The sequence below is a fragment of the Triticum urartu genome, chromosome 3A (genome assembly GCF_056163025.1).
Source record: "Triticum urartu cultivar PI428250 chromosome 3A, HENAU_Tu73, whole genome shotgun sequence".
NCBI lineage: Eukaryota > Viridiplantae > Streptophyta > Magnoliopsida > Poales > Poaceae > Triticum > Triticum urartu.
Window position 1 is genome coordinate 39,424,901 of NC_141875.1, and position 25,472 is coordinate 39,450,372.

The following is a 25,472-nucleotide window of genomic DNA, read 5'->3' on the forward strand; positions in this document are numbered from 1 at the left end:
CGAAAACAACACACGGAGACAAAGACCCGAACCCGAGAAATAAATATAACTTAACGCCGAGAACAGCAAGAGTTGGAGTACAAATTGGGAAAGTTACATCCGGGGTGTTACAGAGATCCAATCTCGGAGGGGCTCCTGCACTTTGGGATCCATGGCGGCTATGGACCAGAGGGGAAACTCTCCTCCCATCTAGGCTAGGAGGGAGGCCAAGCAAGAAGAATAAGGAGGGGGGCTCTCTCGCCCTCTCTTCCGGTGGCGCCGGAGTGCCGTCATGAGAACCATCATGACGGCGATCTACACCAACAACTTCGCCCCCGTCATCACCAACTCTCTCCCCCTCTATGCAGCGGTGTGACACCTCTTCTTCGCGTTGTAATCTCTACTTGAACATCGTGCTTAATGTTATATGTTATTATCCAATGATGTGTGGCAATCCTACAATGTTTGAGTAGATTTCTTTTGTCGTATGGTATGATTGATATAAGTTGTATGTTAAATTGGTGTTGTCCTATGGTTCCCTCCGTCTCGCGCAAGCGTGTGGGATTATCGTTGTACGATTTTGTAATACGTTCATCATTCACTTATAGTGCGTAGCCAGAGTGACAGAAGCTTATACTCGAGTAAGGGGATTGTTGCGTATGAGAGTAAAGAGGACTTGTTGCTTAATGTTATGGCCGGGTTTTATCTTAATGATATTTAGTAGTTGCGGATGCTTGCTAGAATTCCAATTATAAGTGCATATGATCCAAGTACGGAAAGTGTGTTAGGGTATGCATCTCCCTCATTGCATATGATAAGTATCCATTGTGTTATATCCAATCGCCCATGGACAATCTTTCTCTTTGTGTTACAAAAAGCTCTCTACTAAACAACTAACTTTTATATCCTGCAAAGTACTCCTAATTTTCTTCTTGCAATGTAATTCTAGTTTTATTCCCGCAAAATAGTTTCATCCTTGTTCTAGGTAAAACGAACATTAAGTGTGCGTAGAGTTGTATCGGCGGTCGATAGAACTTGAAGAAAATAGTAATTCTACTTTTAGCTCCTCATTGGGTTCGACACTCATACTTATCGAGAAAGGCTATAATTGATACCTTATACTTGTGGGTTATCAAGACCTTTTTCTGGCGCCGTTGCCAGGAAGCAGTAGCGTGGGGTGAATATTCTCGTGTGCGCTTGTTGGCTTTATCTCTAAGTAGTTTTTATTTTGTGCTCTTGTTTTCTATCTTTAGTTATGGGCAGGAAACGTAAAATACCCAAAAAAATGTACTTGTTAACCTAATGGTTGTAGAACTATCCAAAATCTATCATACTGTTGAAGCTTTCTATTTGGATCATCTTCGATCCCTTTGTGCTCCTACTGAAAACCTAACTAGTTTAGTTGAGGGAAAATCATTAGATGAACATGTTTATTTTGTGCGACCCCGCGTGTCTCAAAAAAGAAAACTCTTAAGTTATCACATTAATTGTTTGCAATGCTATACTTGGAATTTATGCGAAATATATGATTTTACTTGTAGTTATGAAGACCCTAAAAAACACCTTTCCTATCAATGTGAGTTTAATGATAATGAAATATTATCTTCTTATGCCAAGGATGTTTATAGTTACTATGATATTGAACAAATTGAAGAATTTGTTTATTTTAAGGGTGCCTATGAAATTGCTTCTTTGACTGAATCCAATAGCTGTTCTTTGCGAACTACTCCATGATTATTCCAAGCTGTGGGATTGTTCATTTCATATCTATCAGTTTCATGTCGAGATCCCTTTCCTTGATGCCCTTTTGGAAGATCTAAAGGAGTTTAGTCCATTTGCTTGTACCTTGTCTGATGCTAAGAAAACCTGGGAGCTATATGAGGCCAAATATGCAAGTGCTGGCTTGGTCTTCCAAAGAGGCGATGTCAAGATAACATTGGAGTCTTTGATAGGCGGTGAACTTCTGCTTCTCAATCACAATTACATGTTCTGCACAAGGATTCTGATGAGACAAGCAGGTTATGATGGTGAATGGTTTGAACATCTTCTCTAGTAAAGCCAGTGGCTAAAACTGATGTAAAGGACCCAATTTTGGTACTAGCAATTCCAGCTGACTTTGGTACCGCTGTTTAATGCAGTCTGTGGTTCAGACTTTGTGTACTGAACTATTTCACAAGGCTCTGAAGCAAGCCTATATGAACCCCTGAACTTCAGGTTGCTCCATCAACTGTTGTTGATTGACATTTTGTGTGTGTAAGCTCTGAAGGAAGCCTATACTGAACCATTTCTTCTAGTTCTTTTGCTTTTTAACTCTAATGCTTCTGCTTGGCTGTCCTTTGGATTCAGTTGGTCATATTGAGTGTTGTTCGAGGATCAAATCATTAAACATTTGGATTTGTGGAAAACTCATGGGCTAGGACTAGAACAAGTTTTTCTTGTTGTTGGGATTGTTTTGTTTCTCAGCTTTTGGAACCAGTTCTCGCTGTTTGATTGGCAAAAAAAAAAAAAGTTCGCTGTTTAATAGCTATTTTTGCACGATATCTGAGGACTGAGACCTGGTAAAGAAAATAATGAATTGGAAGGACAAAGTAAAGTCTCGCTGGACATGCTGTCGGCTTGAAACAGAAACATTTGATTTCTCTTTTGTTCGCGTGTATGAAGCATAACTTTCTTCATCAGTTTTATTATCTTTGGGGTTTACTACAATGCAGCATTGACTTTCACGTTGCATGTTCTGCAGTACTAGTAGATGTGGCTGCATCTGTGGTTGGTACTGTCTGGCTATGTTATTTTTGTTCAGTTAAGTATGAGTTCATTTTTCTCTCCAAATAGAAAGTTTCGGTTCAGTTTACTCACAAGATGGTAAATGCATGGTTTCTCATGAAGTGTGTTGGAAAATCATGATTTTTGGATTCTATTTCCACATGGATTTTCAGTCACAGAGGCAGCAAAACAGATGCCCAGGACCAGGACCCGGAGAATGAGATGAAGACATCTCCCAACCCAAAAGCTCATCTAGAGATGGTATGTTCTCAGGATATCCACGCAGATCCCATCGCTTGGCGCTCCGCCACCGCCAAAAGACGGAGCCAACTTAAGGCGACGACGATGATCGTCCGCCCGATGCCGCAGCGGCTATACCTACCCGCCAGGCGTGTGCACGTCGGCCGATCTCCGGCCGGAATCCCAATCCAATCTCATCTTTCTATCCATCCGGTTGTTCTTGCTTTTTCAAACCGGATATTTTGACCAGGGTATCGCATCATCCCCTTTTCTTTTCTTGCGGACAATCGTGTCTATGTTATTTCTTCCTGCTCTCAACAACATGCAATCGCATCTCCCGAACATTGCATGAATATGCTACTTACATCATAATATGGTTGATGCCGCAAAGAAGCAACTCTCCATTGGCGCCGCTGTCAGGAATCGATGTGTACTTAAATAGCCGTCGGTTTCTTACAATCCAACCAACCAAGCAGAACGACTACCGTTTGCTGCGTCTCTGCACTTGCTTGCTAGCTTAAGTGACTCACTGTCGGCCATGGACAGCTCTTCAGATGCTCACAGGTGCACTCCCTTGGCCACTGCTCCATATTCTCCTCTGGCCATTTTTCAGTGCATGCAAACTTTGTCAGATCATGCCACCAATTTTCTACACGCACATTTTGTGCCTTCCTACACGCACATTTTAAATGATGAGATTGAACCTGGCGTCCTTGAGATTGCACATTTCCACTGTTTCGTTTTCTCTTGTACGTACGGTATCTATACGTTTTCTCAACACACGTACAACAAATATACGTTTTCAGTACACGACCACACGTACAACACATATACGTTTTCTTCTTGCTAATGAGGAGTTCTTGGGTGTGTACGTACGTGCGTGCAGCCGTCACCGGTGCGCGGCGTGCTACCGCCAGTTCAACCGGATGGAGCACCTGGTGGAGCACATGCGGACGTCGCACCACTCCCTCCACGAGCCCCGCTGCGGCGTCTGCGGCAAGCACTGCCGCTCCCTCGACGCCCTCCGCGACCACCTCGGCTTCGGCGCCTCCCTGCCCTCCAAGCCCGCCTGTTCCGCCGCCTTCCAAGCCCACGGCTGCCCGCTCTGCCTCGCCGTCTTCCCCGCCTCCGCCGCCGTACGTGCCCACCGCCCGACCTGCAAGCTCTCCGGGGCGCCCCATCCTTCGTCGGTGCAGAGCCTCACCCGAAGCATGTCGAGGGTGGGCGCGCGAGGCGGCCGCGGCGCGGTGGCACTCGGGTGCAAGATGGTGGGCGGCGGGAGCGACGGCACGCTGGACGTGTGTGCGCGCGTCTGCGTCGTCGACGAGCACGAGACCATCCTCTACGAGAGCTTCGTGAAGCCGCTCATCCCGGTGACGCACTACCGGTACGAGACCACGGGCATCCGCCCCGAGCACCTCCGCGACGCGCCCACGGTGAAGCAGGCGATGAGGCGAGTGCAGGACATCCTCCTCAACGGCGAGGAGTCCTACTCCTACTCCTCCCGCGGCGCCGCCCGGCTCCTCGTGGGCCACGGGCTGGAGCACGACCTCGACGCGCTGGGCATGGACTACCCGGCGCACCTCAAGCGGGACACGGCCGCGTACCCGCCGCTGATGAAGACCAGCGCCAGGCTCATGAGCAACTCGCTCCGGTATCTCACGCGGAGCTGCCTGGGGTATGACATACAGCCCGGCGGACACCATCACCCTTACGACGACTGCGTGGCCGCCATGCGCCTGTACAAGAGGATACGCGCCATGAGCCACCTGCACCTGCACGGCTGGCCCAAGGACGACGATGATGAGTCCACGGCCAAGGCATTCCCGGCGTGGAGGCAGCGAGAGCTGGAGCGCATGTCGCCGGAGGAGCTCCTCGCGATGTCCAAGCCCGACTACCGATGTTGGTGCCTCGACGACGATCGGCGATGCTGATGTACGGCAGCCTGCTCCCTTCGGAATTCGAATCTTGGCGCTTTTACTTGATGGTGATGATGAAAATATAAGAGAAAATAAAAGGATGGATAGTTGCCGTACTTTACAATCGACGTGGTGGTCCAATAAATCACAGTTTTGTTTTGTTGGAAAGTAAGCTGCCTGAATTTCAAATTCTGGTCATTCAATTTTTTGCGGAAAAACTTCCAATCTATTCATCTTTAATCATGACAGTACAACAAACACCAGAAATAAAAATTACAACCAGATCCGTAGACCACCTAGCAACAACTACAAGCATCGAGGCGAGCTGAAGGCGCGCCTCCGTCATCGCCCCTTCATCGCCGGAGCCGGGCACAATTTGTTGTAGTAGACAGTCGGAAAGTCGTCGTGCTAAGGCCCCATAGGACCAGCACCCCAGAACAGCAACCGCCACCGATGAAAAATAACGTAGATCGGAAGGATCCAAACCGAAGACACACGAATGTAGACGAACAACGACGAGATCCGAGCAAATCCACCAAAGATAGATCTGCTGGAGACACACCTCCACACGCCCACCAACGATACTAGACGCACTGCCGAAACGGAGGCTAGGCGGGAAGACCTTTATTCCGTCTTCAGGGAGCCGCCGCCGTCTCGCCTTCCTGAGTAGGACACCTGGTCATTCGATTTTGTTTGGGAACAAAGATGAAAGTTGGATGGAGGCACGACCGGGTACCTAGGGTGCCGGGTGAACAAAGCGAGGCCCGGGGACACCGGCAAGGCCTCGGCTAGGAATAAGCCGCAGACGGCAGAGGCGAGCTAGAAGGTTAACGGGTGTAGGTGCCGGGACTGCCGGCATCTAAACTAGAGGCCAGCGAGGCTTGACAGTTGATGAATAGATCAAAAGTTTTTCTCAAAATAAAAGATAAAAATTGTGACACTTGAATTTTGAAAAATCGGTACATTACCCTAAGATGTCATACTTGACGGGCTTTGTGTGCAGAACTTTTTTTTAGCTTCGGCACGTCTCTCTCTGTCACCGCCAACAGAGAAGGGACCGGCTACATGTGAGTCGCCTAAAAAATTATTTTGGGCAAGTTAATTTTTTGGGTCATTAGATTAAAATCCAACGGCCGTCCTTATTTCTTCGTCCTTTAGCTTTTTCTTCAACCATTTCTTGTGTCATAAAATTGACTTACCCAAATTACAACTTCAGTCAACTACATATAGCCAGTGCCGGAGGCAGAAACTCAATACAGAGGGGCCAAACATGTTATATAATGTTAGACAGGGCCAAATCATCTAAATCTTGCTAATTTTGTTTAAGAAATGGAGGATTAAGAGCACATATAGTGGTATTTATGAGAGCATAGGGGGGCCCTGGCCCGTGCCAGCACCCCTGCCTCCGCCACTGCATATAGCTATTGTGATGGAGAATGCGCTCCGATCGAGCGTGTCGTCGTATGGGAGCACAAAGGTGCCGGCGGTGATCACATCTCTTCCGGGAATGAAAACTCCTTCTGAGAGATCTGCATTGCACAATACACTGACATCTGCCTTATGATGGTGCCCGTCAGTTTGGTTTTAGCATGGTGTACCAGGTGCTCCGGGTACGGCAGTAAGCCACCAGCAATGTAGCACTAGCTCATCATCCACCTTTAAGATCTTTGGTCTGAAGTCTGAACTCAGAAGGAAGGAGCTGATGTAATATTGTAACCCCCGATTTGAAAGAAAAGGGAGAGAAAAGATATGTGCCCCTGACATTGTTGAATATATGACAATAGAACATTGACATGTGTGTACGTCGAATGGACTAACACAGATAGAAAGATCCCTGAAATTATCATTGATCCCATAATCGAACCACAACTTTACAGTCCAGCACAACTAGTAACTGAGCTTTAGGTACTCTCTGATTGTGAGAGGAATTGTTGTATTTCCATCATCATTCCGTCGTAGTCTAGGTGGTTAGGATACTCGGCTCTCATCCGAGAGACCCGGGTTCAAGTTCCGGCGACGGAATTTTTTGTTTTTAATTTGCTATATTTTTAGGCTTTTAGCTTCTGCTGTTCCACGGGATTTTTCCTTTTTTGAGGCATTGCTGTTGCACGGGTGCTGATGAGAATCAGGGGACACGTACAGATGTCGTGGTGAATCATACATTTATGACATGAAGAGTAGAAGCGACAAAACAGTGAGATCTTAAAAATGCTCCAAAAATCATTCGAACTTCTTTGCATTCTCCCAATCTTTCTTTGGGGCAACCAAGGAATCAATCTCTTTACAAATATCACTAATGTAAGTAATATCCTCTTCATCTAACCCTGTGAGCACCTACTCATAATTATTTGCATATTTGAACATGACAAAATGTTGAGTTTCTTCTGGTTGGGACATCAAGCTTCAGAAATGCCCTGCCATCCACCTTTTCTTCCTCAGCAATCTCCTTAAACTTGTCAGTTCTTGAACCACCATTACCAATATACCTAACAACAGCTCTACAACACTTCATAGATATGTCCACTTCTGTTATGCCATCTTGCACAATAAGGTTAGCAACGTGTAACCACAAATAAACAATACCACCGACATTGGCACTTGTATTATCAACAATTTCAGTCACTAATCCCTCCAAACCCCAATCAGGCAAGCATCTCGCCCCTTCACAAAGAAAAAACCAATGGTTTTCTTCTGTAGACTCCAATATTCATCAATAAAACTTGTATCACAGTCATATATCCATCTTGCTGCTGAGAAGTCGAACAATCTGTTGTTAGGCAAACTAGCTGACAAGAATCCTTGAAGAATTTCTTGAGCTTAGACTTCTGTTGGAAGAACAGTCCCGCAGTGTCTCTGGTACAGGTTCTTCTAGATGGCGGTTTGAAACATGGGCAGGGTTTGGACATAAATTTTCTAAAGCCCGTCTTCTAAAAAAAAGCAAAGCGCAACTCACCTTCTATGACCATCTCTGCAAAAGCTTCCCTAAGCGCGTCAAGATCAAACCTCCAAGTCCGGACGCCTTCCCCTTGAGTTGCTTGGAATATGTCCTGCTTTGGATCTTTGTTGTATTTGTGAGGGTTGCGCTTGCACACATTCAAGTGTCTGATCAAGGATGGCGTACCATGGTGCTTCGTGTCCGCCTTCATATCACGATTGCAATATTTGCATTTGGCAGCCTTTACCACATCATTTTCATCATTAATCTTGATGAAATTGTACCACATCTCTGATCATGGTGCCATCTCCTTCCTTCCCTTACATGTCTTACATCCTTCTCTAAATCAACAACCTCACGCTCAGCCGCAGCAGATTGTTGTGCACCAGAAAAATGTTCCCGTGAAGATGGTTGTGAACCAGAAAATTCAGCCGATACACAATTGTGCCGTGAGTGGCCCTATGAGGGCTCACTTCCTACATCACCATTTAGTGATCATCGGTTTGAGCCATCTATATAAGACACAAAAGAAAAGAGCATTGACATCACTCATTTTGGTACAAAATGGTCAATCGAGATTGCGAAATCTAGAAATATATGCAATAACATACAACTGAATCACCAACTCATTTAACCTTTTAAATTTCTCAACTATGATATTGAAAATATCACACAGAATGACAGAACTAGCAAAAGTTCAATTGAAAAATTTACTGAAGTAGATGACCGATATCCTACTGTTCCCGGTGAGTTCCACTTGAGTGTTCAGTCTGCATGTTTCTTCCTTCATGTAATCCTGCTACATTTTACTCCTTAGATTCGATACTACGTTAATTCCTGTAATCCTGTTACATTTTACTCCTTAGATTAGATAGCTATACCTGTTGCCTATTTACTTATTCTTTTTGGCATATGCTGCTATCAAGCTCTTAGATACGATACTCACTGAAGAGAAAACGACACCCAAGTCTGAACTTTCTGAACTAACTGAAACTAACTGAACCGCAGGTGTTTATTTCTAACAATACTGTATGATAAATCTTGACTGGTGTAGGCGTTGGCAGCAGTAAGATATTTGCCGTTTGGCAAGCTACTTTTCTTTTTGTACTTATTAAACAAGCTGTACATACTACAGTGCTCGAAAATAAAATAAAATAATTGGATAACAAAAACTATAGAAGCTTAGTGATTTACCAAGCAGAGCAGGCTTTTACAAATAAGCACAGAAGGTTGCCGATGTGTACTAGGTTAATATTAGTAAAGCAATTTTTAAAAATCTGCAAGTGCGCAAGAACGACGTCCACATGTGGTTCTTTGCTAGAGCTCTTGACTCAAAAGTTCTGATATATACTTACTTGAAGTTTGTTCTTCTCTCTCGGGCGCGTTTGATCCATCTCGTTCTCACAATCTCATTTGCACACATAAGAAAATCAGAGATGTCTCAGCATATCATGGCTCATTTCAAGAGTAAAAATTCAAGTCAGATCAAACTGAAGCTTCAACCATAGCTGAGACCAAGCTACTTTGAGGTGAAAAAGCCTTGAGACAAGTTTTGCGCAATGAATGTGCTAGTGCTACCCGTATATAAATTTCTGACCAGAGAGTTTGTCCCGTCTCATCTCTGAATTACTTTCTTTGAGATGGGTTTCTTCAGCATAGCATAGAGAATGCCGGGGCAAAACTACAAAAAGAGTTGGCGGGGTAATTGGCAAATGATAATATCTTTGGACCTAATTTAATATCTTGGACTGCAAGGAAGCAAGCTACAGCTTCAAGATCCAGTACAGAGGCAGAATATAAGGCATTGGCAAATGCAACAGCAGAAATCATATGGGTGCAGTCAATCCTAAAGGAACTAGGTATGAAAAGCACTAGAGCTCCATGTTTATGGTGTGATAATCTAGGTGCTACCTACTTGTCAGCAAATCCAGTTTTTCATGCCAGAACTAAACACATTGAGATAGATTTTCACTTTGTTCGAGAAAGAGTTGCAAACAAACTTCTGGATATTCGATTTATTCACTCTCAAGACCAAGTTGCTGGTGGCTTTACCAAAGCTTTACCCACAAGAAGTTTTGAGGACTTCAAGCATAATCTCAACTTGATGAAGTTGTGATTAAGGGATGGTGTTAAACGTGATATAATCTTCACGTGTATACCTTGCATGCAAGGAGAGGAGACCTTGGCTAACCGCATGAGGAGTAGTTAGACAAGATACTCATGTAATCTTTATCTTCTTTTATCTCTTGTATTTCTTCTCCTCCAAGATGTATCTCTACAACAACTTGTACGCATATCCGGGCTTGCAACCCATCTATATAACATGAAACACGTCGGCCAGGATAGGCAAGACGTTTACCGCAAGTCGCACACTGATGTATCTTTGAATACTACTACTATAGGCACATCTTCCAATTCTAAATATTATTTTAGAGGGGCTTCATCCCGTTTTAATCAATGTAAAAACCTAGGATGTTGATGTTGTCCTGCTAATCTGCTCTCAAGGAGGAAAACACTTGGGGATTCAACAAGTATATCAAACAGACCCGAAAAAAACCCCTCCCTCCCGCTCGCCCCCCGCGAGGTGACGGGAGGAACCCTACCCCGCTGCCGCCAACTCCCTTCCCCGCCCCCTCCTCGTCCCTCGCCGCCGCCAGAGGGCGAGGCCTCCTTGTTCCCCCTCCCACCGGCCTTGGCGCGGGCCGACACGGCTGGATCGGGGTGCCTCGCTGTCACAGGGCGAGGCGACGCGGCAGGCGTGGTGATGGCGCTGCGCGTGACGGTGGCGCGACGGGCTGGGCGGCGAGCGGCCGGTGCGGGCGGTCATGGCGGCGAGCGGTTGGTCTCCCTCGTCGGCGGGCTCGCGGTTGCCGATGGCCTTGTGGAGATGTGTGTCAGCTACCATGGTGGGGTGACATGGGGGTGCTCGCGGGGGAGCTTGGTAAGGGGGATAGGTGGCCTCGATGTGCTCGCGCCACCTGTCGCCGGCACGGTTTGCAGGTCTGGATGCGTCCGCTCCTCCTTCTCCCCCTTTCCTCGTGTACGGCGGGGAGCTTGGTTGGAGGGATGGGTGGCCTCGATGCAGTTGTGTCACCTATCGCTGGCACGGTTTGCCGGTCTGGATTCGTCCGCTCCCCTTTCTCCCCCTTTCCCCGGCCGCGAGCAGGTTGGCGCAGGTTTACGAGCGGAGCGTCTGCGGGTGGTTCCGTCGGTCGAGGGCCATCGGTTGGTCCAAAGCTGGGGCCTTTGTGTAGGTCCCGGGGTTGTCTAGTTGCATGGCGGCGGCTCTGGCGGCGGGAGGCGTGACGTTTGTGGGCGGAGCGTGTGTCTCAGGTGCGGGCAGGCAACCATGGCCGCATGGGTGGCGTGGTTGCGGGCGGTTGACGGAGTTAAGGTTCATCAGTAGGGTGTGAGTGCCGGGGTACACCACTTGTCCAGTCCTTTAACTGGCCGACGGTGGCGGTGGGCGTTGCCGCCGTACCCTTCCTGAAGGCTCCGTCGCAGTGTTCACACTCTTGTCGTCCTCTCTGGGTGAAAACCTGATCTTCACTGATCGGGCTGTGGCGGCTATCCATGGTCGTATCCTTCTTGGAGGCACCGCTTTGGAGGCCTGGCTTCGTTTTGGTCCGGTTCACCTCTCTATTGGTAGTCGGTGGGGCGGTGTGCTTATGCCTGGCACCTTTGTATCTTGCCTTGGGTGTGTGCAGTGTGTGCGTTGTTCGGTATCTCGGATGTACTCGGTGATGTTTGCTTTATAATATAAAGCGGGGGAAACCCTTTTTCGGTAATCTGCTCTCAATATATGATCGATTAGGTCTTCCTTGCATTATTTTCAGTTAGTATTGAGTTCATTCCAGATGAAAGAGTCAGGATGTAATCCAAATTTAAACGCATCGCTAATTCTAGTTTTGAAGCAAAGAAGGAAAAAACAAGTGTATATGTGCATTCTGAATGTAGCTGAATTATTTCGAAACAAGAAGTGAAATCTGGATGAACTATGAATGCCACTTATCATCCATATCTTTTCTATGGACTGATCTCTTTCTACCTGTATTTGTACAGGAACGACCACCAGTGGAGTTTTTCTGTTGATTGAGGCGTTTCCCTCTGGATCTGGTCACCATGGGTGGCTGTCAATACCTGCTATGGATGGACTGTTCTCCCTTCTGCGGAGCATAGGATTTGTTCCTCTCTTTCTAGATGCAGGGAAGCGTCGTCTGTTGTGTCATGCTAGCAGCTTTTCATCGGCAGGTGGCTAAATCCATTGCCTCCGAAAGCAACATCATCTGTCGTAAGTGACAACGAGTAGCAAATCCCGGTTCAAGCATATGGAAGCAATCTATGGTAGTGTTGATGAGGTGCATTCGCTGCGAATGGAGCGACATGTGTTTGTAACATGAATGGATCACGCACTGCACTTACAGTGGTCACTTGGCCTACAAAAGTCACACTGAACTGCTGGTGCATCATATACATATGAACTGTAATTGCTTTTGGATCCCAAACTGTCTTCCTGTAAATGTTGTTCTCTGAGACAGGTCGTAGAGAAGTCATACCAATTTGGAGGAATAGAATCATCAACACAGCATCAAAGGTAATATTAGTAGTATGGTCAATAGCAGCATCCATTTTACCAAATTTCAAGGACGTCAAGGTTTAGCATCTATGCGTTTGCACTGCTAGCTTGCAAATCATATACTAAGGATTGAAGTAATATGATAATATGGTTGTCGCTGAATCTAACTTATCGCATTTGGATCACAGAACACATAGATTTTAGATGGTAAGGCAAAACAGTAGGAAACAGGTGCTGGTGCGGATGGTATGCGCATAATATACGTATACAGATACAAGAAAGCGAAATCCAGAAAAATATGCAATAACATACAACTGAATCACCAACTCATTTTCACCTTTTAATTTTCTCAACTATGATATTCAAAATATCACACAGAATGACAGAACTAGCAAAAGTTTAATTGAAAATTTTACTGAAGTAGACGATCGATTTCCTACTGTTCCTGTGAGTTCCACTTGAGTGTTCAGTCTGCATGTTTCTTCATTCCTTTAATGCTGTTAGATTTTACTCCTTAGATAAGATACTATGTTAAATATTCCTGTAATCCTATTACATTTTACTTCCTTAGATTAGATAGCTATAGGTGTTGCCTATTTACTTATTTTGTTTTTGGCATATGTTGCTATCAAGCTCTTAGGTACAATACTAACTGAAGAGAAAACGACAACCAACTCTGAACTTTCTGAACGAACTGAAACTAACTGAACCGCAAGGTTTCTTTCTGACAATACTATGATAATCTTGATTGGTTTGGCGTTGGCAGCAGTTAGATATTTGACGTTTGGCACGCTACTTTTCTTTTTGTTCTTATTAAACAAGCTGCTACAGTGTTTACCAAGCAGAGCATAGATGTGAGAACTGAGAAGGCAATGCCGGGGCAAAACTACAAAAAGAGTTGGCGGGGTAGGGGTGGAGGAGTGTGTGCGCGCCGACGAACCCAGTACCCCCCCACAGGGGCGAGACGGGGGGCGAGGTTAGGGGTTTAGCAGCGGGCTCGCCGGCGACGGCCACTTCCGTGGCCACCTGCCAGCCGGCATTGATGCCCGGCGCACTTCAGCGCCACTACATTGCCCTCCCAGGCTCAAGTCAAGGCGCAACAGCACACAACCAACCAACCCAAAGCTCGGCTCCGCCACCGTTGCCGGCGAACGCTCACGCGAGCCGAGCTCTTTTCCCCCGCCAACAATACCCTCCGTAGAAGCTCGGAGTCACAGGTCTGCGCCACCAGACTCGGCGAGTGATCCGGCGAAAGGGGCGCATTTAAAGGGCGCGAGTTCCGCCCGGAATGGCGAGGTGGGACTAATTAATCACTCTACTGATGCGTGCTGCGATTAACGACGGGGGATTATTTTAGCAGCTAACTCCAGGAACCCCGGCCGCCTGACTCAGCGAGGCGGCGCCTGCGGGAGCCGAACCTTCGTGAACGCGACGGGAGACGCCCGCCTCCGCCGCCGCGCGGCTTCGAGCTCCGACGATCGATCGATGGTACGCCGCCCTTGCCGCCGGTGGATCTGCTGCTGATCGGGGGATTGAATTCGGGGTGTGCGTTCTGTTTGGTTGGATATATAGGCCAAGAGGTGACGGATACGATTCAACATAAGCTTACGCTTCAGGTCAGCGAAAACGTATTCTTTGGATACGGTTTGGTTAACCTTTCATTGTGATGATCAGGAGCCTGACAAACCTGGATTGAGGGGTGGGTGTTCGTCTTCGTCTCTAACTAGGACCACTACCTGTCCACATATTTGTTCATATTCGTGAGTATTTTTATAACCCACAAATATTTTTTCAAATTCATGAGATTTCTTTAAATTCGTGAATGTTTTTAAAGTTGAGAATATTTGTATAGTCTGTATTTTTTTTTCTAATTTGCGAACTTTTATTAAAATTCATGAACGTAGTTTGAAATCCATAAATCTTTTTTTTCCATTCATGAACTATTTTCATGCCTTTTGACATCACAACATTTAAAAAAAGAATCTGTGAACATCTTTTTGCTTAACGAACAAGGATAATTGTTCTATGTATGATACTCTTGATGAATTCTCTTAAAATATGAGATTGGCAAAACAATATGCACACAAAGATGGCATGTGTTAGTGTACGTTAAAGATAACTAACAATGCCTCGCTAGTTGCTGCGGGAACCTTGTTAAAACAACTGTATTAGTATGTGCTAGAAAAAACAACTAAACTAATGCAGAAAAAAGATATTGTCAATTTAAATTGTGCCAACAAAATGCAAATCGTTAACTGTGTAGATATGCTTCAATTATCCAATACATATACCACATATGACAATATAGAAATTGATTAAAAAATATAACTTATATATGGACGACATATATGGCTTGCTAATGTGGCACGATTGCATCGCTAAATTAATGCAAAAGGTGTAATTATAATTGACATACATAGGTGCTGATGAGGCATGCTTGCATGCTTAGAAAGATTAGATAGTGGATTACATGTAAATAAATGTAACTTAATATTTTGTACTCCCTCCGTTTCAAAATATTTGTCTTTCTAGAGATTTCAACAAGTGACTACATATGGAGCAAAATGAGTGAACTACACTCTAAAATATGTCTGTATACATCCGTATGTGGTAGTCCATTTGAAATCTCTAAAAAGACAAATATTTAGGAACGGAGGGAGTAGTTGACGTGCATAGAAAAATTAGCATGTAAATAGAGGTTTTCCCGCAAAAAAGAAAAGAAATAAAGGATTCGTTTTCAATCTTTTTTTTTTGCGAATATGGTTCATTTTCAATCCTTCAAGTGACATGCACCATAACTAAAAAGCTCGGCCTTTAACTAGACTGGATTCTAAGACGCTAATGTAGAGAGAAGATGAAAACTAATGCAATAATAACTCACATCTAGCATATGACTAAAAAATTTGGTGTGTGCTTTTGCGGATGGTATATGCATAATAATATGTACAAACACAAGAAGGGTCAAAAACCCTTTTGGCCTACAAAAATTAAGCTTGATCTGAGCTCTTGAAGAACGATAGATTACTCTGTTTACATATGAACTTTTAAAAGACGATGGATTATGTTGTCTACATCCAAGAGAATCAATGCAGCACTCTCACGTTGATCCCTATCAATATCAGTGGCAGAGCTTGATTGGAATTATAGGAGGGGCTAACCCAGGTAGGAGGGGCCATTCACTCAAAGATTGGGCGGAACTCCACCATTTCTGTCTAATTATGTCCTAATAATGTAATAAAACTACACTAGCTGTGTGTGTGTGGGGGGGGGGGGGGGGGGGACATGGCCCAGGTTGGCCCTAAAGAAAAGCTCCGCCACTGATCAGCATGCGGCCAAAAAAAGCAAAGCAAACACATCAATCCGTGTCGGCGATCCAAGACCTGCGGCAAACTACTTCTTCCTCATCCTATTACTCCCCATTCTCTTCTTCCTCTTCTTCCACAGATTCCCTCGAGAGTCATCATCAGGGAGAAAGAAGGAAGAACCACCTTGGTCCATGTTCAGATACTTGGGGAAGACGCAAGAGCAGCACATTGTATTGAGTAAGTGGTTCCCATCGATAGAAAACTTGGAGAGTGCCTCCACCATCGCGTGTTTCATGTCGATAACGACGGCCCAACCATCGTCGTCTTCGTCATTCACCTTGTTCATCATGTAAAGAAGATCATCATCGTGCACGCTAAATATCAGGCCATAAAGAAGTCAATTTCTTCAGCTAGCTCTTTACGACAGCGCATCTACTCGATTCCTATAGCGATTCTGAAATCTAGTGTGGTAAGAGGCATTGACTTTACGAGGGTCTGTAATTGCTCCAATAGCGTCATCAGGGGCGGAGCTACGTACAGCTAGCCGGTGTCACTGGCACCGGATCCAATTTGCACTTGCTTAATATAATCCACTGATTTAGTGTGTAGGTCATTGATTGTTTGACATGTAGGCGTGTGTTCTTCTATGTAGACACCGGGTAATTTTCAGTCTAGGTCCGCCCCTGAGCGTCATATTTGTTGACAAATATGGGGGCCACCTCCTGCATGGGGAACACCTTGTTTTTTTATTTGAAGAGCTCAAAAGCCCTATATTCAAGTCAACCAACCGTTACAAGGACAGCTTTATATATTTCAAAAGTTACACATACATCCTTGGAGATATCGACGACGTCTTCCACTTGCACTCTTCGTCGGCGCACTGTGAGTGAAGCTCAGTGTCGTGTATGGACCTTTGAAACACCATTGCAATCTACATATGACAAAATGGACATAATGAAAGAGGATCTTCAAAATGAAGGCCTTAATGGGAGCTTTTAAGAAGTTTTAATTCATAAGGGCATCTCCAGCCGTTGCCCCCCCCTTCCCCAGGACGCATAAAAATCGCCCCCTGGGGGCGAGCCGACGATGCACTCGGCGCTGGGGGCGGGTTTGCGCCCAGTCGTCGCCCCCAGGCGCCGAAATTGGCCCACTTTGCAGCCCAATTTCGGCGAATAAACGGCCCATATGGGCGAGAATAGGCCCATATTCGGCGTGGTTTCGCCGTGTCTCGGCGTTCAATTATCAACACAATTATTTCTTATCACATATTTCATCACAGAAAAATTAAATACTTCAACAAAATACTACAACAACAAATAATTCAATACAAATTATATTGTTCAACAAATAAAAACTCGTATTTCATCACGAGGCGTCCCCCTTGAGCCTCCATAGGTGCTCAATCAGATCTTTCTGCAGTTGATGATGCACCTGTGGGTCTCGGATCTCCTGACGCATACTGAGATAGGCAGTCCAAGTTGCCGGTAGCTGGTGATCAACTTCGGCTAGAGGACCCTGCCTGTAGTATGGTTCAGTGTCAATCACTGGGTCTTCTTGCTCGCTCTCAATGATCATGTTGTGCAAGATGACACAGCAAGTCATGATCTCCCACATTTGATCTTTCGACCAGGTCTGAGCGGGGTACCGAACAACAGCGAATCGAGATTGGAGCACACCAAATGCCCGCTCGACATCCTTCCGGCAAGCCTCCTGAACTTTCGCAAACCAGGCGTTCTTGCCTCCTGGCACAGGGTTTGAGATCGTCTTCACAAATGTCGACCATCTCGGATAGATGCCGTCAGCTAGATAGTACCCCTTATTGTATTGGTGTCCATTGATCTCGAAGTTCACCAGAGGAGAATGGCCCTCAATGAGCTTGGCAAAAACAGAAGAGCACTGCAGCACGTTGATGTCATTGTGAGTTCCTGGCATGCCAAAGAAGGAGTGCCAAATCCAGAGGTCCTGTGTGGGTACCGCCTCAAGCACCACACTGCAACCGCCTTTGGCGCCTTTGTACATCCCCTGCCAACCAAATGGGCAGTTCTTCCATTTCCAATGCATGCAGTCGATGCTTCCAAGCATCCCAGGAAATCCTCTTGCTGCATTCTGGGCTAGGATCCGAGCAGTGTCTTCCGCATTGGGTGTTCTCAAGTATTGTGGCCCAAACACTGCCACCACTGCCCGACAGAACTTGTAGAAACACTCTATGCTGGTGGACTCGGCCATGCGCCCATAGTCGTCGAGTGAATCACTTGGAGCTCCATATGCAAGCATCCTCATCGCTGTCGTGCACTTCTGGATGGAGGTGAATCCAAGAGCGCCAGTGCAATCCATCTTGCACTTGAAGTAGTTGTCGAACTCCCGGATGGAATTCACAATCCTGAGGAAGAGCTTTCGGCTCATCCGATAACGGCGCCGAAATGTTTCTCTCGCCATGAAGTGGAGCATCGGCGAAGTAGTCGGAGTAGAGCATGCAGTAGCCTTGCAGACAATGCCGGTTCTTTGCTTTCACCCGCCCCGGCGCCGAGCCACCTCGCCGCGGCTTTTCACTGCTCGCCAGCAGCTGGGCGAGGGCGGCGAGCACCATGAGATGCTCTTCTTCCTGGACGTCGGCCGCGGCTTCCTCCTCCAGCAGCGCGGCGAGCTCTTCCTCCTCATCCGAGTCCATCGCCGAGGCAGGCAAAACGCCGAACACCTTGCGCTCGGTGGGCGTGTACCCGCCGTTAAACCGCGCCTCCGCGGCCGGAAACGCCCAGCTGCTGTGGGAGGGGCTGCCGCGGCGAAGTGCTGCTATTTTCTGGCGGGGAATGGCTATCCAGCGGAGTAGGGCGGCGGCCGTCGCCGGGATATAGCTAGTGGTGGCCGAGGGCGCGGGGGGTGCGAGGCGAGTCGGGGGAAGAAAACCTTGACTTTTCCCCTGGCGGTGTGGGCCAGGCGTGCTTTTCCCTAGCGCCGGAGCCCCCAACGGCTTCCCAGCGTGCCGGGTTCGGCCTGTGACCGCCGGACGGAAAAAAGGTCCGAACCGGTGATTTTCGGCGTCCTGGGGGCGCGACTGGACCGTTTTTTCGGCGCCGGCGCCGAAAAAGTGGCCTGGGGGGGCCTGTTCGGGGTGCGGCTGGAGATGCCCTAATCGTCGCCATCCCCATTGTCTTTGCTCATGTTTTTGTACATCAACATGTTGGGGAAAATGGAAACATGTCAGTTATGGAGGTGGCTGTGTATGCGAGTCTAGTTTTTTCATTGGACTATGGGAGCTTTATTAATAAATTAACATCTGATTACAATCATCCATCAAACTATAGGTGCTAGGAAGTTCGGGGGTAAAAGTAGCCAACTATCAGTTTCTGCCGGAGTGGTACATTTCTGTTGGAACTCGCCCACAGATTGATCACATCAAAATCGACGAATGCACGCATCTACTCATACTTGACTGAGATTACAAACCGGAATCGGAAAGACAATAAATCCAAACAGGACTCTAGCCCTATAACTTCCCTAACATAATCACACGGCCGCATTGATCGGTACTTAACCTAGCCTAGTTAGACTCGAACTCCATTAGGACTGCTGCTAGTACACCACGAACTAGTCCTCACACATTATTTACGTGCACAAGTACTAGTAAATAAAGATTATAAGTTTAGGAAAGGGTTTATATACCCTAAAAAAATAGAGGAAGACGGAGGAGGGGATCGACCGCAGAAAATTTGTTCCCGAGTGGGGATCGACCGCAGGACGCAGATCGGGGTTGGAGGCGGCGGCGCCGGCGCGGAGAAGTGCATACAGCGGGGATCACCGGGATGTCGGTTCTAATCGTTACGAGTGTGGGCGACATCGATGTGGATCTGCACACGGAGGAGTGCCCCATCACCACCAAGAACTTCCTCAAGCTCTGCAAGATCAAGTACTACAACGGCTGCCTCTTCCACAAGGTGGAGAGGGATTTCCTGGCACAGACCGGGGACCCAACCGGGACCGGCACCGGAGGTCATTCTGTGTACAAGATCCTTCATGGCGATCAAGATCGGTTTTTCGATGACGAGATCCGTCCGGACCTGAGGCATTCAAACGCTGGCACCGTCGCCATGGCAGGTGGCTCGCAGTTCTACTTCACCTTGCGGGACGGCGTGGACGGTCTTGATGGTAAACACACTGTGTTTGGGATGATTGCTGAGGGTGAAAGTTTTGATACGCTGGCAAAGATAAATGAATCATGCCTTGATGATAAAGGGAGACCATTCATGGACATAAGGATTAAACATACATATGTCTTGGACGATCCTTTCGACGATCCTCCTCGGCTTGCAGAACTCATCCCTGGGAATTCTCCTGTAGGAAAGCCACGTGATGAGACTGCAGAAGAGCGCTCACAGGTCCCTTTCGATGAAACAGTGGACTGCTCTGAAGATGCACTCTCTAATAATGTTGTGATCGTTAGCTGTGATCACTGCGGCGGAGGCATTCCAGGAGTCGAACAGCCAGACAATGTCTTGTATGTTTCTAAACTTAACCCAATTACACAAGATGAGGATCTGCATACAATCTTTTCTCGTTTCGGAACTGTGACATCGGCTGAAATAATTCGTGAGTGCAAGACCGGAGATAGCTTATGCTATGCTTTTATCGAGTTTGAGACAAAGGAGGACTGTGAGCGTGCATATTTTAAGATGGAGAATAGCCTGATTCATGACAGGAGGATCCAGGTTGATTTTGCACAAAATGTCCCAAAGCTGTGGGGTCGGTTCAGGCAAAGCAAACTAAATGCCGATAAAGATGATGGGTGCCTCCTCAAGTGTGGTGCCCCAGATCACCTGCCCCGAGATTGTGATCAAGGCGTTGAGGAGGAAAACAAAGGCACCAATTATGTTGTCAAAGATCAAAACACTCACGGAGGCGGGAACAACCGCAGAAGTTACGATTTAGCATTCGACGATGAAGGTAATAATGCTGATCTGGAAGATCATCCAGGTGCCGATCGAAATAAGATACTGAAAGTTGAAGCTTCCCCCTCAGGGTGACCGCGACATGAGCAGGCGGGAAGAACTCATCATGTTGAGAGAGGAAGCAAGCAAGGCAAAGAAGATTATAGGCTTTTAAATTTCTCAACTATCTTATTCAAAATATCACACAAAATTATAGAACTAGCAAAATTTCAATTGAATAAATCACTGAAGGAGACGACCAGTTTCCTACTGTTCCAGTGAGTTCCACTTGAGTGTTTAGTCTACTTGTTTCTTCATTCGTGACACATTCTCCTTCTTAGATATGATACTATGATAATATGATAATCGAACTTTACAATACAATGGATGTTTCCCACTATATATATGATACTGGTATAGCTATACGTGGTGCCTATTTATTCATTTAGTGGCATCTGTTGCAATCAAGCTCTTAGATATGATACTAACTGAAGAGAAAACAACATCTAACTCTGAATTTTCTGAACTAACTGAACCACAAGGTTTATTTCTAACAATACTATGATAATATTGATTGGTTTAGGCGTTTAGTAGCAGTTACTGTAGATATTTGGCGTTTGGTAAGCTACTTGTTTTTTTGTTCTTATAAGTACTCTGTACATACTACCGCACTCGAAAACAAATCATCAGGTAACAATTTATATGTATATATATATATATAGCTTTTCTGTAGATCAGTTGTCACTTGGAAGGTTATTTTCAGTTAATACTGCGTTCATGTCAGATGAAACCGTCAGGGTATAATCCAAATTTAAACACGTCGCTAACTCTAGTTTTGAAACAAAAAACAAAAAAATCAGGTGTATAAGTGCAAGTTTTTACCCTGCATGTAGCTGAATTACTTCAAAACAAGAAGGCAGTGAAATCTGGATTAACTATGAATGGATTTTTTTAGCTCAGGTTTCCAGACACCTCTTATCCTTATCATCTAATGTTGCTTTGAGATCCGTACTACACAACTAACTCAGTATATCAAAATATATGATACTTGTATAGCTATACGTGGTCCCTATTTATTTATTGCATTTGTTGCTAACAAGCTCTTAGATATGATACATCTAACTCTGAATTTTCTAAACTATCTGAACCGAAAGGTTCATTTCTTACAATACTATGATAATCTTGATTGGTTTAGGCGTTTAATAGCAGTTAGATATTTGGCATTTGCCAAGCTACTTATTTTTTGTTTTTAAATAATCTGTACATACTACTGTGCGCAAAAACAAAATCACCAGATAATTAACAAAACTCTAGAAGTTTAGTCTCATTTACCAAGCAGAGCTGGCTTTTCACACCGTGAATATAGCTTTGAAAAATAAGCACAGAAGGTTAGCTTCACTGTGGTGCCGGAAGCGAAATCACACGGGCGGCGCCGCGGCGGAGCGCGGTTGGGAGTAGGTTAGTAGAGGAAATTTTTAAAGTCTCTACCACCTCTAGTGTAGAATAAATATTTTTTGTGATGTTCCAAGTTTGTATCTCTGAATACTACTTCTAGTAGAGTGCTCACTTCGCCTACAATTGTTGCACTCAACTGCTGCTGCATCATACATATGAACTGCAATTGCTTTTGGATTCCGCGCTTCTCGGGGTCTTTTTTTTTTAAATGTTCATCTCTGAGACAGGTTGCAGAGAAGTGTATACCAATTTGAAGGACTAAAATCTTTGACACAAGAGGCACAATGACCATGTATAATCATCAAAGGCAATACTGGTAGTATGGTGAATAGCAGCATCCATTTGACCAAATTTGAAGAATGTCAAGGTTTAGCATCTAGCTGCTAGCTTGCATATACAAAGGACAGAAGTAATATGATACTAGTATGATTGTCGCTGAATCTACCTTATCGCATTTGGACCACAGAACACATGTATTCTTGACCAATTCTCTTAAAATGTAAGATTGGCAAAACAATATGCATACAAAGATGGCATATGGTAGGGTTCAATCTTCCTAGTGACATGCGACATAAAAAAAGCAGCACAATCCTTAGATTGCCAAAATAACTTGCATCAAGAATATGATTAAAAATGTTTGACACGTGCCTGTGCGGATGGTATGTGCATAATATGCACAACTACAAAAAGGCCCTGAAACTCTTTTGGCCTGCAAAAAGTAAGCTCCATCTGAGCTTTTTAAAAGCGGCGGATTATGTTGTTTACAACAAATAGAAACTACGTAACTCTCTCACAACGATCACTATCAGTATGCAGCCAACAATGCAGAGCAAATACAACAATCCCTGCCGGCGATCTAAGACTTGCGGCTGCTGCTTCTTCTTCCTCCTACTACTCCTCGTTCTCTTCTTCCTCTTCTTTCGCGCAGGGGGAAAGAAGGGCAAAGAACCACCTTGGGCTACGTTGAGGTACTTAGGGAAGATGCACGAACAGTACATTGTCCTGAGGACGTCGTTCCGTTTGGCAGGAAACTGGGCTAATGCTTCCACCATCCCATGTTCCATGTCGATGGTGATGGCCCAGGCATTGTCGTCTTCATCATTCACCTTGCCCATCATGCAAAGAACATCATTATCGTGCACGCCCAGAATCGGGCCATGGAAAATCAGTTTCTTCAGCGTCAGCTCTTGCGTCTCTTCATCCCGCAGCTGATCAGGCAGCAAAGCAAAGTAGCTCTGATCAACCGAAATGTCATCAACGTGGACGGTACATCGCTTCTGCCAGCCATCCCAAGAGACCCTTCTGTTCCACACGGTGCTCTCCAGCCTTCCCCGCTGGTCGAGAGATGATGCCCACCAGGGCCATCGTGTTTGATCTCGACGAGCTTGATGAGACCGTCGTCACAGCAGGCGACGTCGAAGAAATACCGGGAGGCGCAATGGGGCAATGGGATTAAATCCATGATAGGACGTCCGTCGTCGAACAGGTTGTGGAGAAGGAGAATGCCATGGTCAGAGTCAACCCAGCCCATCGAGCCTTCTCCAACCATGATCTGCTTGGAGAAGGTGTGTTGGTCGCACAATCGCTTGTCAGAGACCGATAGGTGCACCAAGGACGCGTGGCTGCTCCTCCATGCCCCCGTTTCGGACGAGAAGACGTAGGTGTCAAAGCGCCAGAAATCGCCGTCGAGGGTCCAGTTGCGGACCTTGCGGTCGACGAAGGCCACGACGTAGTGCTCGCCACCGCGGGGCAGGAGGCCGAAAATCGTCTGCCAGCCGTTGAAGGCAGGACCGGGATGCGGGAGCAGTCGCAGCGATGGCTGAGTAACGGTGGGGCCGCGGCCGCGGCCGCGGGCTGTGTAGACGAAGTAGTGCTGGGTGGACCCCCAGGGTGCGACGCTGAAGAGGACGAAGGCATCCTCGACACAGATGAGCGAGGAAGTGAACTTTTGGTAGCCGGGGCAGCGGACGGAGAAGTAGGAGACGCCCGGCGGGTCGACGAGCCAGAAGGATACCTCCACGGCCAGGCCCTCGCTCGTGCGGCTCCTGGCGGTGGTCGCGTTCCGGCGGCGTGAGTTACGTCCCACCCTGCACAGTAGAGCCCACTCGGGGAGCCCGGCGCGTGCGGTGCCGGTGGTGCAGCCGGCGGCGTCTGAGCCAACCAGGGTGGAGGGGTTGAAGGACAAGGTGGGGACCGCCATGGATCTTAGGCCGACGCAAGAAGCTAGGGCAGAATTTGGGAGTTAGATCGCCATGATTCTGAGAGCGGAATCAGTCGAGCAGGCGGCGAGGTTGTTGGAGCGGGCGCGGTGCTACCTCTGCCTGGATCGAGTACGGGGCAGGACTGCAGGAGCGCGTCTCGGTGGGCGACGCAGTGCAGGGGTGGATCGCCGGCAGCGTCGATGCGGGAGGGGCTGGGGTTCCGCGTGCGTCGCGTGAGTTGTCTACGGATTGTTTCTTGCGCCAAACCAAGTATTGTTTTGGGCTAATGTGTGGACTCTTTTGACAAGTTTGAGAGGCCAGAGACGTACCTGCAAATATTTTTCTCGAAAGACTCGGATTATATTATAATAGTTCATTGTTAGAACCAGCAGGGCCGGCCCTGATATTTGAAGGCCCTAGGGCTAAATTCAAAGCAGGGTCCTAATTTTGTGCTGAAATTATATGTCCACACTCATCAAACTGCCCGATTTTTCTCCCTTTACCCTGCGTCTTTCCCTATGACACTTGTTCATTCTATGCAATATGTGGGGAGTTGAACCCACAACCTATGCTCAAAAAAAAACAAACCCACAACCTCATTGTTGAGAGGTGTACCCAACAACCAACCAAGCATCCTTAAAAAAAAACCCAGGCTAGACAATCCTTTTTGTTTGTTTTAATTGAGATCCAATTTGTATACAAGCAAATCTCGTTTGAACCGTGTGAATCAACGGTTAGGCCAGTCCGAGGGCATTATTTTGGAGAGAGATACAAACTTGTCGAGAAATGGGTGAACTTAGAGCTCCGCCAAAATGGTCAGTGGTCCAACTTTTTAACTTTTTTTTTGCTGGTGGTGGATGGTAAGCAAGGAGTAGATCTTGGTTAGGTATGAGGTCGTGTCGATGGACTTGGGCCTAGGCACCCTTTGTATCTTGCTCGAATGATGTGCCCTGATTCCTAGTCGGGTGTGTGGGGTTTTCGGAGGTTTCCCTCTTATTAACTGGATCAATTCTTGGAACTTCTTTCTAATATCCAGTATGAGATAACAAGTAGACTTGTAAAAGTTGGTGCAAAATTATGATAAGATGCACTATGCATATAAAAGACAAAATTTGTACTCCCTCTGTACACTTTTATAAGACCTTGAAAACATTTCAGACAATGTGCAAAACAACCT

At 46.3% G+C, this 25,472-nt stretch overlaps 1 protein-coding gene, 1 non-coding gene and 2 pseudogenes across 2 annotated transcripts; 3 read left to right on the forward strand and 1 right to left on the reverse strand.

Moving 5' to 3' along the window:
- Positions 1 to 3,720: 3,720 nt before the first annotated feature.
- LOC125547826 (RNA exonuclease 4-like) lies at positions 3,721 to 4,955 on the forward strand. Its single transcript, XM_087516560.1, has one exon. The coding sequence runs from the start codon at positions 3,909 to 3,911 to the stop codon at positions 4,914 to 4,916; it is 1,008 nt and encodes a 335-aa protein (XP_087372686.1). The 5' UTR covers positions 3,721 to 3,908; the 3' UTR covers positions 4,917 to 4,955.
- Positions 4,956 to 6,850: 1,895 nt separating this feature from the next.
- On the forward strand, positions 6,851 to 6,923 carry TRNAE-CUC (transfer RNA glutamic acid (anticodon CUC)). Its single transcript has one exon. It is a non-coding gene; the product is annotated as a tRNA-Glu (tRNA).
- A 12,522-nt stretch (positions 6,924 to 19,445) lies between these two features.
- On the forward strand, positions 19,446 to 20,929 carry LOC125546579 (peptidyl-prolyl cis-trans isomerase CYP59 pseudogene; annotated as a pseudogene).
- Positions 20,930 to 22,855: 1,926 nt separating this feature from the next.
- On the reverse strand, positions 22,856 to 24,294 carry LOC147978302 (uncharacterized; annotated as a pseudogene).
- Positions 24,295 to 25,472: the final 1,178 nt, after the last annotated feature.